This window comes from Mauremys reevesii, linkage group 8 (genome assembly GCF_016161935.1).
Source record: "Mauremys reevesii isolate NIE-2019 linkage group 8, ASM1616193v1, whole genome shotgun sequence".
Taxonomy (NCBI): domain Eukaryota; kingdom Metazoa; phylum Chordata; order Testudines; family Geoemydidae; genus Mauremys; species Mauremys reevesii.
In genome coordinates, this window is record NC_052630.1 from 56,184,564 (window position 1) to 56,199,753 (window position 15,190).

General features: G+C 40.9%; 1 protein-coding gene across 2 annotated transcripts in view; it reads left to right on the forward strand.

Moving 5' to 3' along the window:
- Nucleotides 1-15,190, forward strand: part of SWT1 (SWT1 RNA endoribonuclease homolog) — a 77,118-nt gene that overhangs the window by 8,305 nt on the left and 53,623 nt on the right. For both annotated transcript variants that reach the window (XM_039486758.1, XM_039486757.1), the window contains 6 exons: nucleotides 7,530-7,582; nucleotides 10,682-11,450; nucleotides 11,901-11,966; nucleotides 12,981-13,110; nucleotides 13,236-13,337; nucleotides 14,908-15,096. In XM_039486758.1, the coding sequence (XP_039342692.1) occupies nucleotides 7,530-7,582; nucleotides 10,682-11,450; nucleotides 11,901-11,966; nucleotides 12,981-13,110; nucleotides 13,236-13,337; nucleotides 14,908-15,096 (1,309 nt within the window). The remainder of the gene's footprint in view (nucleotides 1-7,529; nucleotides 7,583-10,681; nucleotides 11,451-11,900; nucleotides 11,967-12,980; nucleotides 13,111-13,235; nucleotides 13,338-14,907; nucleotides 15,097-15,190) is intronic.

The window sequence follows — 15,190 nt, forward strand, 5'->3', positions numbered from 1 at the left end:
CTGTTTATTGTGTGTATCTTCTAGACCAGGGTTGGGCAAACGTCTTTTTTTTTTTTTTGGCCTGAAGGCCGCATCAGGTTTCAGAAATTGTATGGAGGGCTGGTTAGGGGAGGCTATGCCTCTCCAAACAGGCAGGCATGGCTTGCCTCCCCCCCCCCCCCACTGCTTCTCACCCCTGATGGACCCCAGGATTCCTGCCCCATCCGACCATCCCTGGAACCCCCATCCCTAACTGCCCTCAGCCGCCCCATCCAGCCCCTCCTCTCCTTCCTGACTCTCTCTTCCCCCGAACCCGTGCCCCAATTCAACTGCCCCGACCCCTATCCGCATCCCTGGCCTGTGACCACCACCCCCGAACTCCTCTGCCCTCTAGCCAAACCCCCCTCCTCCACTCCTGGCCCCCTTACTGTGCTGCCTGGAGCACCGGTGGTTGGCAGTGCAGCTGCACCAGGACAGGCAGCCGTGCTGCCCAGCTGGAATCAGCCACACACTGCACAGCACAGAGCACCGGGTCAGGCCGGGGTCTGCAGCTGTGCTGCCCCAGGAGCTTGCAGCCCCACCGCCCAGAGCATTGTGTTGGCGGCACAGTGTGCTGAAGCTGTGGGGGAGAGGGAACAACAGGGGAGTGCTGGGGGTAGCTTAGAGGCCGGGGAGAACGGTCCCATGGACTGGATGTGGCCCGTGAGCCGGAGTTACCTCTGTTCTAGACTAATACATAGCCTTATTTCAACAGGCAGCTTCGCATACACATACAGACTAATGTATTATCAAATACATATATCTCAAGCAATGTATTGTATTTTCCTAATAAAATAAGTTTTTTTGTTTTTGTTAATACATTTGAATGATACAAAAGTAGGGTAAAAATCAGGGAAAAAACTAATACTTTTTGTAAAACCTGGGATTTTTTTTTTTTAGTTAAAACCAATTTTTATTGAAAACAAAGGGGCTTATATATAATGTACTAAGGAAAATTGTTAATTTTAACTACACTAGCTTTTTTTTACCAAAGCAAACTCTTGGTCATTTTAAACTAATTTTTTTTTTTTTTTACAATTTTATTACAGGAAATGCTAATTTTGCAGTTATAACTTAAAAATACATCCTGCAGAGCACTCCTTCAAAAAAAGATGAGACATTCTATATAATCAAAAATTAAGGGTTTGTGAGGGTAATATGGTATATTTTGTGATGCCTCTTATATTTAGAAGTAAACTTCTGCAACTTAGCAGGAAGGAGACAAATAATAACAGCCCTATGCTATGTAGGAACCCAAGACAACTGCATGCAGTTCTGGTTGCCTCATCTTAAGAGAGATGTATTAGAATTGGAAAAGGTTTAGAGAAAGTCAACAAAAATAATCAGGGGTATGGAACAGCTTCCATACCCATATCAGCAACTGCAGAACTTATTGGTCTGCTGAGATTGGTAATGCTGACCACATCTTAGTCTCTGCAGACTTCCTTTTGTAGAATAAAAAGGTTACCAAAATTTAAATTATCTAACCTAAAAATCAATAGAATTTGAAACCACTGAAATCTTGAATTGGGTTGAGACCCTGCCAGAGTAGACTAACAGCGAGTCCACCTGGATGAACTTCAGAGCCCTGGTAACCTACATCGCTATGACTATTATTGGTCTCAAAAAAGAGTCAAGAAACTCTGGATCTCTGTTAATATCTTAACCAGCATTGAACAGTGTCATACAACTTGTCTGAGAGGTGATATGGTCACGTATCATAAGTTAAATGGCACTTATAATAAAGTAATACGCACTGATGGCTTTGGCTTCCATAAAAACTTTGCAATCATACTCAAGGAAGCTTCTGCCAGGAGCAATATTGCTTCCTTTTATCAACACATGCATGACCTTACTGATGAGAGAGGTGGTTCACTTGGTGCAGTCTACTCCAGTTCTGGTTAGCTAATCAATACAGAAATGGAGTGCATGACATGCTGGAGTGACTACTTCAGCCAGCTGTTAAATGCACCCCCAGTTTCTTTGGACCCTGACATTAAGGCTGCTGCCAAGTTGACCTATTCTGCATAAAATGATCTTTGCGTATGTACTGTTGCCTTATTTCTGTAGATTTTGACATCAGGAAACTGGAATTCCCGCAGAACTGTTTAAAAAGTGCTGGACCAGCTGTTTCCAAGAAATTAGACTCCATTCAGACGAAGCATCTCTGACTGATAGAAAACCTCCGATGGTACAAATTTAAATTCAAATGAAGAGATCTGTTTAGTTAGAAAACAGGTCCTGCTCTCGCAAATGGTCACCCAAAGCTCTCAAAGGTGATTTGGTCATCTGCTCTGAATGCCTACCATCTTCCCTGCAAGAATCATCTTTGACTTTAAGCCAATGAAAGGAGAATGGAAAAGATACCCAGGAAAACATAAAACACGATGGCTGGATGGCTTCAACAGAGTCCTGTCCCTCACAGAAATCCTACTGCATATAGGATGACCAGATGAGAGGAAGAAAATATGGGGACACATTGTGCGTGTGTGTGTGTGTGGGGGGGGGGGTCGCCAGCGGCGTGCCCCCCCCCCCCACACAAAAAAAGCAGAGTGCCACGAAATATCAGGACAAATTGCATCCCAACCAAACATCGGTCCGGGTGCAGGACAAAAGCCTAAATATTGGGACAGTCCCGACTTTATCAGGATGTCTGGTCACCCTAACTGCATAATATGCCAGATTTGCCACTGTTGTCCCAGTGACTGCGTGATAACTAACCTCAAAGGATGTTATGGGATGTTAATCAGAAAAATGTGAGTGATGATTGGGAATCATTTTAAGAACACCTTACTAAATGCCAAAAAAGCCACAATTGAGGAAGAAGCCCATGTTGGTTTAAACCAACAATCTGGCTTGGAGGAGAAGTGAAGGCAGATATGTAGTGCATTAAAAACAAATGGAAGAAAGAGGAAGTTGATAAGGAAAGCAATTTATAATCAATTTTCTACAAAGGAACACAAGAAGAAATCTATGGCCAGCAGAGCTAAAGAAAGAGCATGTTTAATTTAAAAAAAAATTAAAAATAAAAATGTAAGGACAGAGAATCCTGACAGTGGTATTGGACCATTATTAGATGGAAATGGTAGAATTATCAATAATAAGGCAAAAGTGTTCAATAAATATTTCTGTTCTGTATTTAAAGGAAAAAACTGATGTATAGTTTCAATGTATGTATAACACTTTCCATTCCACTGGTATCTCTGGAGGATGCTAAATAAAAGCCACTGAAGTTGGACACTTTAAAATCAGCAGGTTCAGACCTTGCATTCAAGTGAAAAGAGCTGGCTGAGGAGCTCGCCAAACCATTAATGTTCATTTTTTTCAATAAGTCTTGAAGCACTAGGAAAGTTCCAGAAGACTGGAAGAAAGTTAATGTTGTTGTTCCAGTATTTAAAAAGTGTAAATGCCAGAAGCTGGGAATGGGCAACAGGGGATGGATCACTTGATGATTACCTGTTCTGTTCTCATTCTCTCTGGGCACCTGGCATTGGCCACTGTCGAAAGACAGGATACTGGGCTAGATGACATTTGGTCTGATCCAGTATGACCGTTCTTAAATGGGATGACCAGGGTAATTGTAGATCTGTCAGCCTGATGTTGATCCTTGGCAAGATAATAGAGCTGTTAACTGAGTACATGATTGATCAAGAATTAAAGGAGTGTAATATAATTAATGCCTATCAACATGGGTTTATGGAAAATAGATAACTTGATTGTTTTTGTTTGTTTTGTTTTTTATTGGATTACAAGTTAGGTTGATAATGACATACTGTTATAATATATTTAGGCTTCTCTAAGGCATTTGACTTGATACTGCATGATATGCATGATTTTTAATGTGGCACACGTTAAATGGATTAAAATCTGGCTGATAGGTTTCAAAATGTAACTATCAATGGGGAATCCCCATCGAGTAGGTATGTTTCTAGTGGTGTACCACAGGGATTGGTTCTTGGCCCTGTGCTATTTAACTTTTTTTTGTTATTGTTAATGACTTGGAAGAAAACAGTCATCACTGAAAGTTTGCAGGTGACACATAAATTGGTGGTAAATAATGAAGCGGACAGCTCATTGATTCAGAGCAATCTGGATTGTTTGGTAAGCTGGGCACGAGCAAACAATATCTGTTTTTTTTGATACAGCTAAATGTAAATGTATACATCTAGGAACAAAGAATGTACAGTAACTCCTCACTTAAAGTTGTCCCGGTTAACGTTGTTACGTTGCTGATCAGTTAGGGATCATGCTCATTTAAAGTTGTGTAATGCTCCCTTTGTTTGGCAGCCGCCTGTTTTGTCTGCTGCTTGCAGGAAGAGCAGCCCCTTGCAGCTAGCTGGTGGGGGGGCTTGGAACCAGGGTGGACCGGCAGCCCCCCATCAGCTCCTCGCTCCTCTAAGTTCCCTGTGCAGCAGCTGCCTGCAGTTCAGCTGTGTCCTTTTTCCCCCCCCGCCCACTGCCATGTACTGCTCCTGCCCACTGCCTTGGAGCTGCTCCCCGAGACTCCTGCTTGCTGTACTGGGGGGAAGGGAAGGAAGGGGGGGTCTAATATCAGGGTGTCCCCCTCCCCCCTGCTCCTGCACCCCGCTTACCCCATCTTCCATAGAGCAGGGTTCAGGACGGCGGGAGCTTGCAGCAGCTGCAGTCTCAGCAAGCTGATCTAATTAACAAGGCAGTGTACTTAAGGGAAATGCATATATCTCCCTCCATTCCTGCTGCCTTGCAGAGTCAGAGAGTTAACCCTTGAGGGCTCAGCCAATTGCTAGTTCATCATTTAGCAGTAAGGGAAATATCCCACCCTCTGACTCCTCCACCTCAACTAAGCTTCACAATCATCATCACTGTGTACCAGTATTAAATTGTATGTTTAAAACTCATACTGTGTGTGTGTGTATGTGTGTATATATATAATATATATATATATATATACGTCTTTTGTCTGGTGAAAAAAAATTCCTTGGAACCTAATCCCCTCATTTACCTTAATTCTTATGAGGAAATTGGATTAGCTTAACATTGTTTTGCTTAAAGTTGCATTTTTTTCAGGAACATAACTACAACGTTAAGTGAGGAGATACTGTAATTGATACTTGCAGGATGGAGGACTCTATCTTGTGAAGCTGTGACTCTGAAAGAGATTTGGGGTTTTTGATGGATAGCCCCTAATGTGGTGCTGTGACCAAAAGAGCTAATGTGATCCTGGGTTGCATAAATGAGAACCCTGAATAGGAGCAGAGAGGTTATTTTACCTCTAGATTTGGCACTAGTGTGACCAATGCTGGAATGCTTTGTCCAGTTCTGGAGCCCACAGTTGAAAAATAATGTTGTTGGTAAATTGGAGGAGAGGGTTCAGAGAAAAGCCATGAGAATGACTAAAGGACTAGAAAAGGTGCCTTTTATAGTGAGGATCTCAATCTATTTAGCTTAAGAAAGATGAGGTTGAGAGGTAACTTGATTACAGCTTATAAGTATCTGCATGGGGAACTTGATAATGGGCCCTTTGCTCTAGCAGGGAAAGGTGTAACACAATCCAGTGGCTGAATCTAGACAAATTCAGACTGGAAATAAGATGTACATTTTTGACAGCGAGGGTAATTATTGGAGCAGTTTGCTAAGTATCATGTCCACCACAGACAGTTATTTAAAATCAAGATTGCATGTTCTTCTAAAAGATATGCTCTAAGAATTATTCTAAGGACGTTCTGTGGTCTGTGTTATACAAGAGGTCAGATGATCAAAATGGTCTCTTCTGGCATTGGAATCCTTGAATCTATGGACCAGGACTCCATTGTGCTAGGCTCTGTACAAACATAAAACAAAAAGGTGGCCCTAGCCACAAAGATCTTACTGTCTAAGTATAAAACAGATGACAGCAGATGAGTATAGACAAATGATGTACAAGGTCATAATGAAACAATATTGGTGAGCATGATAGTGGTCTCAGCACACCAGTGGCCCAACTGTGGTCATCTTTTTGTAACTGTCATGGCAAAGGAGAATTATAAGGCGGGATTTGAATGAGATAGTTTTGCAAATGTTTATGGGATCCCCCTGAGCATGAGGGGCTGGATGGGAATAACCACAAAGTGTTTGTTTCAAAATGTAACATGTGGATAGTGAAGGCTGGCTTCGTGGTCTGATTGGAGGTAGGAGCTGACATCTTGCTAGTGAATGAAAAGTGATAGGTGGGGTAGAGAAGGACCTTGAAAGTAAAGACAAAGAACTTCGGGTAATAGCGATGGGGAGAACCACTGAAGTGATGTGAAGAGAGGGGTGATGTGGAAATTGATGAGGAAAAGAAAATGATCTATGCAGCAGCATTCTGAATGGCGCTGAGCAAGGCAGGGCCAAAGAAAAAGATGTTACAATAATCAAGATAAGAGGTTTTTTTTTTTTTTTAATGTGTGGATGAATAGAAAAACCTGGATCTTACAGATGTTATGCAGAAAGAATTGGCAAGGTTTAGATGTAGTCTGGATATGAGGACTTAGACATCATATTTGACTCAGATGTCTCTAAGTTACAGGCCTTGGTAACCAGCGGGATGGTTGCATTGTTCACAGAGATTGAGAAGGGAGTTGGGGATTAAGAGCTAGCTCTATTTTAGTCATGTTGAACTTGATCTGATGGCTAGATATTGATGAGTTCTGGGAGATAGCTCTGTTGTAAGCTTGGAGTAAATTCTAAGTATGTATAGTCTACAAGCATTACAGCGGCTGTGGTGCTTTACTACTATAGTGTAGCCTCTTACTACAATGATGGAAAGGATTTTTCCATTGCTGTAGTAAATCCAAGAGGCAGTAGCCAGGTCGACAGAATATACAGTAGGATGTTAGGTTGACCTGACTGTGCACAGGGACCAGGTCTGATGCTCCATTTGTATAAGGCCTCCACACTAGGGGAAACTTTTCGGCTGTTGCTAACTTATTCAGACTCATTGAAGTTAGCAGTGTTGGAAGCCCCAGTCTGGATAGGGTGCTGGCTACCACCACAATGATGGTGAGTTCTTGGAAAACTTCCTCCAATGTAGAGAAGACTTCTGAAGTCTTACTCATTTCAGGAAACTGTTGAAACTCTGTTTTTAAAAAAAAAAAAAAAAGCAACTTTCTAATGCATCTTGGCTGGCTAATATGATTGTGACCAAACATTGTCAAAACTCTGTTCTCGACTAGATAGAAGCTTCTAGGAAGCAATTTGGATAATGTGTATTCTTTATCTACTGGTTTCTTTGTAGAATATAGGATATGCATGTATTGAAAGATCTGTAATCAGTTATACTTCGTTTCTCTTTCGTAATTCAGGTCTGTTTGTATGCTGTTGCTCACTTGTTCCTTGTGTTTTCTTAAAATGTAACAGAATACAGTGAAGCAAATACATTGTAATGGAGTAGATGGCCAGTTTGTTTGAGTTTAGCTAGTCAAAATCTGAATGCATCTAGTGATAGATCATAGTAACACATTTCACTGCAATTTAGTGGTTCCCATTAAAGTTTTTAACGTTTTTTTTTTCAGAAATCAGAAGAGACAGGAATCTGTAACATAAAAGGACAGCTAGAATTTCAAAGGTAAATGCTTACTTTGTCACTAAACATAACCATTTTAAAAAAAAATCAACAGGATAGCTTAGTATTTTAGCAAAATATTGGGTTTTTTACTTGTGCAGTGATGGAGAACTGGGCTACCTTAATAGATAAAACATTTCCATTTGCGTTCATGAATGGACTCTGCCTAAGTCAGTCAGGTTGTGATGGCAATTAAGAGATGAGTTCTTTAAAATTTATTTTTAAATTCACTATAAATTTGTGCTACTTCACACTAAACAAGAGAGGAATGGCACCTTTCTGCTGCTCCCTGGAGACCAGGGACAGTGTTATCCTCCTCATTCTGAACAGTGGGCCTCGTAATAGGAATGTGTCTGTATTGAATGTTGTTCTGTAGATGTCAGCAGAAGTACTGGGCATGGAACAAAAGCAAAAAACAATAGAGAGCCATAGTGTAATTTAGAGGAGGATTTTGCATTAAGTATAATATCTTTCATTTTCCATTTCTGTTGGCTCTAGGTAGCCCCCAAATCAATCCAGTTGTCATAATGTACAGGGAGATGTTCAGCAAACAAGTAAAGTGCCTGAACCCACTATTGCTTATTGCTAAAAGCAGCCAAGTCAGAAGGCTGTAAAGTGGCCATATAGCAAGCGCAACTTGACCAAGGCAGGAGGGGAGGGGGTTTTGAGTGCCACAGAAAGGGCAGCTTTATCCCGCGTCCTTCCTGATAAGAATTGTGTTGAAGTTGCTGATACATGCATTTTTAGAAGAGAGGATGTGCCCTCAGGAATGTGTCAACAGGGTCTCAAGGCTGCAAACTATGGGGGGGGGGATCACACTTGGTTAATCAATAATAATCAGAAGAAGACCTCTTGCTTGACCATTGAAACTGCTAGCTTAACAAGTTTTCTTTAAGGGACATGTCATTGTGTTACTAATGTATAAAATAAGGGAAAAGTTTGAGGGAGTGAGACTCTTTGGGACTGGATTCTCCCTCTGGATGCATTTTGTGTTCCCCCACCAGCAGACGGGCTGCCGCTGTGCCTCTCAAGAGCCACACTCTTACTTGCTTGAGCACTCCTTTAATTATCGAGGGTTGGGGGTGTTTCACTAACCTGTTGCAGAGGTGTATAAGTGCTTGAGACTAAGTAAACTTTAGCTTTAAGTGAAAGCACTCTTGTGTTGTCCTGTTTGTGCCAGCCATCTATCGGTTGGATGGCCATGTCTCCCCTGATTTATTTCCTGACACCACCGAGGGCCGGCTCTAGGTTTTTTTGCTGTCCCAAGCAAAACATTTTTTGGCTGCCCCCCATCCCAGCCTTGGGCTCCTCGCCGCACCCCCCGCTGCCCCAGCCCTGGGCGCTCTGCCCTCCCTCTCCCCCCCTCATCATTTGCCCCCCCCGCCGCCCCAGCTCTGGGCTCCCCCCTCCCCCCACCACCATTACCCCCCCCACACACACCTCTTGCCGTTGCAGCCCTGGGTCACTGGGGGTGAGGGTCTCAGGAGGGGGCAGTTGGGGACAAGGAAAAGGGAGGCTTAGCTAGGGGGTGGGGTCCCAAGGGGCAGGGGTCCCGGGAGGGGTGATTGGATGGGTTGGGCTTTCTGTGGGGGGCAGTCAGAGGGAGTGGATGGTGGCAGGGTGGGGCTACCCTCCCTCCCCATGGAATGTCCTATTTTTTGAATGTTAAAATATGGTATCCCTACCCTTCACAGTGTAGCTCTCCATTCACAGCAAGCTGCAGCATGAGGTCTTAGCTACCTCACTCCCTCCCCCTTCCTTGCCTGTTGGTAGTGGCCAAGGGAATGCTGGGAAATGTAGTTCTTTCCCTGCTCCAGGGCTGGCTCTATAGGCAGGGAGCTAACCAAGGAACTTCAGCTCCCAGGGCCCCCTGTTGGTTCTCAGCTCCCATGCTGGATCCCTGCTGCCCCTGCAAATGGGCTGCCCCAAGCACTTGCTTGCTTTGCTGGTGCCTAGAGCCGCCCCTGACACCACCTGACGCAGAGTAAAAGTTGCCAAGAGCTTTGGGTTGAAAGAACCCTGGATAACAATAACAACTTGATGCTTCAAGTAATTTTCAAGGTTACAGGCACTGAGAAATCGTTCAAGTTGTGGAATGGCAAATGTGCTCTTTGGCTGACTTGTGAATTCATACGTTAAGTGAATTTCTCAGTTATTGTTGACTAGATGTTTATACTTTTATGATAACTAATAGGCCTATTAGGATTTCTATTAGCTACATTTTCAGTGTTTTTTATTGGTCTCTGGTGGAACAATATTTGACTATATTTTTGAACATGTTGAACTATAATCATTTTAGCATATCTTGGGGCTCATTTGCAAAGGGGGCATTCCCCCCTCCCATTTGTGCTAGACAGAACTCTGCTTTTGGCTACCCCTAGCATGACTGAAGCATGGTGGGTGACTATAACTGGTGAACACAGATGCAAAAAGTGTTATGGGCATAAATATTTGAAAACTATTACACACCCTAATGTTGCATTGTGTGGTTTTTTAATAAAAATAAAAAAAGACTGCTATAGACATTTTGCCCTGATTAAGAATCTCTGTTCAGGGCTGAAACTGCAGTGCATGCAGTAGTTAGATTTGGGTCTCATCTATTTTATAAGTACTACCTGGTTACTACACTATTCCCCACAGTGCAGACAGAACCTGAGTGCTATATCTTTGGATTTCAGCAACCTCAGCTCAGGAATATGAACAGCATTTTAACCAATCTTGCCTATGCTATAAGACTGAACAGTGTCTTAACAATGTTGAGGTCACTGCCATATTGTAATAATTGTACTAGGTTGGTACAATGTAGACAGTGACCTTACTGTTACCTTTTTTTGTCAACATTTGGCAAATTAAGAAAATTATGCAAGATGTAAAAACAGTGAGAGCAAGGCATGTCCATGAGAAGCAAAAATATCTTTCCTCCTCCTCCCCAACTCTTTTAAAGGATCAATGTTAATGAAATTTCAAATACTTACTGTACTTCTTCTCCCAGCTAGTTACTGCTAACAGTCTAGTGCAGGCTTCTCTTTGTTGATTTCAGTCACGTTAAGCTATATTGTGACTCTTTTTTTAATAATTTCCATTTATGTAATATTTCTGCAGATTCAAAGTACATAAAGAGGTTCAAGAGAAGAAACAAAAGCAAAGTTCCTATGTTCCACAAGGCACTTTTGAAGGGTTCCAAGGAGAGTCTTCAAACGATAGCAAAACAATCAGTGCTGTTTTGATTCAAACTGAGAAGCGAAAAAGGATATCTATACAGTTTAAACAGCATGATGTTAAACATGGAAGAGAGAAAAGCCAAAGTGATTCTGGTGTGGTCCCTACTAGCAGGGAAATCTATAAAAAAGACCACTATTTTGACAATGTTGGAACAGGAGGGAAAATGGTACGGCATAGTTTTGCAATCCAGAAGGACATGGTGAGGAAGAAGAAGAAAGAGAAAACTGAGCTCAGCAAACTAAAGGCTAGAGTTGAACAAACTATGTTGGATAAGTTCAAGGTAGCTACCTTTCCTACAGACTTGCTGAGTAAGAAGTTGCATGGATCAAAAAAACTGAGTGATGATTTCAGAATTCTGAAAAAGTCCTCAGCCACCTTTCCAAAGACTGCAGGAGATGGCAATTTCCCCACTAATATATCACACACATCATTGAAGACTTGTAAGAATAAAGAACACCTAGAAAACCCCAACGAACCATCTAACAAAAATCACCATGATACTAAACATATATCATTATTCTATTCAACTGCAACATCTAAGGAATGGCAGTATCTTAAAGAGAAGAAACAGCATTCTGATTCCAGCAAAACTGTTAGTTCAAGAACTGAAGGAAGGACCTTTGAAGCCATACCATTACATTTAAGACAGGTAAAGTAATAAAATTCTGGACAAGTTAGTAGTGGACAAATAGGCTGTGTGGTGGGTTTTTTTGGTTTTGTTTTTTGTTTTGTGTTTTTGAAATGGTGTTTTCTAGATAACCGTTTATATCTTCGCCCTCTGTGTATGGAGACGTAGGCTTAAGTTTGGCCACAACTAAGAAGAATTTCATCCCAACCTCATTCATACAAGACACTTGTCTACTTTTTTTTTTTTTAAAGCATCTTCACATGTTTTTGTATCATTAGGGTTGTGCTAATTTAACTAGTACTCTCTGCTCTTTTCTATATGCACGCTGCATTCTTAACTCTTTATAATACTACTGCAAAAATAGTATTTGGATAGAACATTAATTTTATTGTCAGGTCACAAAGTTTGTCGTGAGCTAGCAAGTGCTTGAATTCTTGTAAATGTCTTATTTCTGGCATTATTTCTCAACAGAGCTCTGAAGTCCCATGCCCTTCTGCCTCCCATCAAGCCATTCACATTACAGAGACAGACCAAGAGGTTTGTGCTATTTTAGTTTAAACAACTGTATCCTGAAACTGTGACATTCTGCACTGTTGCTATGCTATTTCTGCCATTTTTTCCATTCCTAGTGGCCCTGGTATCTCTTAAGTACTAAAAAATCCAGTTAGTTTGTTGTGCCTGTCAAGGGCTTTCTGAAACAAGTTTACATGGTACAACCTAGTTTTAGACTTCTTGCTTCCATGTTGGAAAGTGGGGTCAGAATATTTGGTTGCAAATCCCACCAACTTTACTTTCCAGCATCCCTATACTTTTTTTTGGTAAAGAAATAGAGCAGTGACTCTCAACCTACAGTACCCCTTTGAGGAGTCTGATTTTTGTCTTGAGTATCCCCAAGTTTCACCTCACTTAAAACTACTTGCTTACAAAATCAGACATAAAAAGACAAAAGTGTCATAGCACACTCTTACTGAAAAATTGCTGACGTTCTCATTTTTGACATATAATTATAAAATCAATTGGGATATAAATATTATACTTGCATTTCAGGGTATAGTGTATATAGAGCAAGTCATTGTCTGTATGAAATTTTAGTTTGTACTGACTTGGCTAGTGCTTTTTATGTAGCCTGTCGTAAAACTAGGGAAATATCTAGATGGGTGGATGTACCCCCTAGAAGACCTCTGTGTACTCCTGGGGTTTGTGTCCCCCTGGTTGAAAACCACTGATAAAGAGCAATGTTCCTAAAGAACTGTTGTTAGCAGAGCACTTTCGGCCTCTGTAGTAAGGAACAGATCAAGCCTGTTAACTATTGGTTAGAAATGTGGTCACAAATGAAACTTTTAGGCCATACCTTGGACTTCCTATATTTGGGTATAGGCTGCAGATGCTCATACTCTTAAATTTGCTGCACCAGTTAAAAATTAAATAATGCTAAGAACTGCATGAAAACATCAGCAATGATACCAAAGATTGCTTGTTCCTATCGGACAACTTTTTTTTTTTTAAAGAGCTTACCCACCTCTTATTTTATGTATTCATGTGTTGCCATAGATGCAAATAATAGAGGACTTGCATGCTGCTCGTATTGACAAAAAGATAGCTTTGCCAGTCGTGCAGACTTGTGGAGAATTGACAAGTATGGAAATAGATCTTCCAGAAGAGAATGCAGATATTCCAGCTGGTATGTCATCTGTAAAGTTGTCAGGAGGTTTCTCTATCTGCTTCCACACTGACAACATTTAAAAGTAATAAGTGACCTAAGTAAGGAATGCAAAAGAATGAATTGCTATGTGTTCTCTTCTACAGCAAGTGCTACTTCTGGTTCGAACCTCTTGATAGTGATTGACACCAACATAATGATTAGTCACCTTCAGTTTATCATGACTTTGAAAACTAGAGATATACCAGGTATGTGGATGCTTTTACAGCCCCTATAGAAGAGGGACAATCAACAGGTTCATGTTTGTATAGTAAGCTCTTCAGGGTATGGGCTATACCGTGTGTGTGGACAATGCCTAACAAACTGTACTGGAATGTGCATAATGGAAAAATAACTTCATACATATTGAGGCTAACTCTCAAACACTGGGCTCCTTAACAAGCTATCCAAATTCCGCATTTGGACGCTTAGATTTTCACATGTAAATGCCTGTTCATGAGAGTCTAAATTCAGAGTGTAGGCTTCCTATTAAGGAAACTGACATCTGAAAGCAGAGCCTATTATGTACATATCTAAATGAAAACTGAACTTATTACAAATTTTAAACTTTTCTGCATACATAAGTTTTAGGAATCCTTGCTTTCTAAAAACCCCTAGGTCTGGTTCTACCTGATACTGGACGCTATAAAAAGTCAGTAAGAGTTTACCTGAGGTAAGGGCAGAGTAGGGACTTAAGCGTTTGATCTATTATTAATAGTAAGTATCTTAATACAAAGATCTCAAAGCACTTTGTTTAACCCTCAATACAGCTGAGGACCCAAGAACAAATTATCCCATCTGTAAGATAAGTATTATCAAGGCAGGAAAAAAGTTGTCAGGGAAAAAAAATTGAGGTCAAAGCTGGAAATAATACACCTGGAGTTCTGACATCCAACCCCTTGCTTTCAGTACTGCCTCTAGTATGTTGCTGAATTCTAGATCTGTACTGCTAGAGGGACTAAGACTGCAGATACCAGCTTGCACCAGTGAAGTCCATCAGGGTGCTTCTAACATTCTGAGCTAATGAACAGTGACTTATAATGCAAACCAATTGGAAACATAGCCCCATTACGCTATAATGTATGTGGTGTATCTCTTTATAAGGTCTGATCATGTAAGTGCCAGAGATAAAGAACAGGGCCAATGTATATAGCATTGACAGAATAGTCATTCACTTTCCAATGTATTCATTGTGTGTCTGGTATATTCCAGTTTTAATGACAAAGTTTTTAGTACATATTTTTAAAGAATTTTTTTAACAAAGTTAATTGAAAATGTAGGCCAGTAAAACTTTTGTCCAGTGTCCATAGCGTTTATCACTGAGATAGTGTTGTTGGATGATAGTCTTTGCAAACCATTGTTGCCTTTTATTAATTAGAATTTGGTTATATAATGACCATCATTTGTGAACATATCAGTATTCCCTTTTCCTCTATTGCTCAGTGACTTTTATTTTAGCATCAAGCATCACACAGTGTGGCATTCATTGTGTGGTAAACAGGATTACCACAACAATTATGTCAAAATATGGTACAATAATATGATTAAAAATTGTTTACTCCTCAATTTTGCATGTCATCACTTTTAAGATAACCCACTGAATGAGTGTTTATATTGAATTTAACGTTAAGGAAGCTGACTTCTGTTTTGAAATGGGTCTTGCCCAGTAATGCAGAAATCTGCTAATACACATAAACCTTGGGAACTATGTTCACATTAAAATGGAACCTACTGTAGTTCAATTGGCAGGTTTTAAAAAAAAAAAATTGTGTTTTCTAGGCATTGGCAGATTTGCACTGATAATTCCCTGGGTGGTTCTACAAGAACTGGACAACTTGAAGAAAGGCAAAGTACTACAACATGTTCGGCACAAAGCTGTCCCTGCAGTTCAGTTCATCTACACTTGTCTCAAAAACCAAGATTCAAAGCTGTGGGGGCAATCCATGCAGCTTGCCTCTCAGAAAATATGTAAGCTCTGTACATAGTTGCATTTATTTCTGGGTTGAATGGTCCTCACAGCTCCACTAGCGTGAGCATCAGCATCTACTTCTGGGCTTAATAT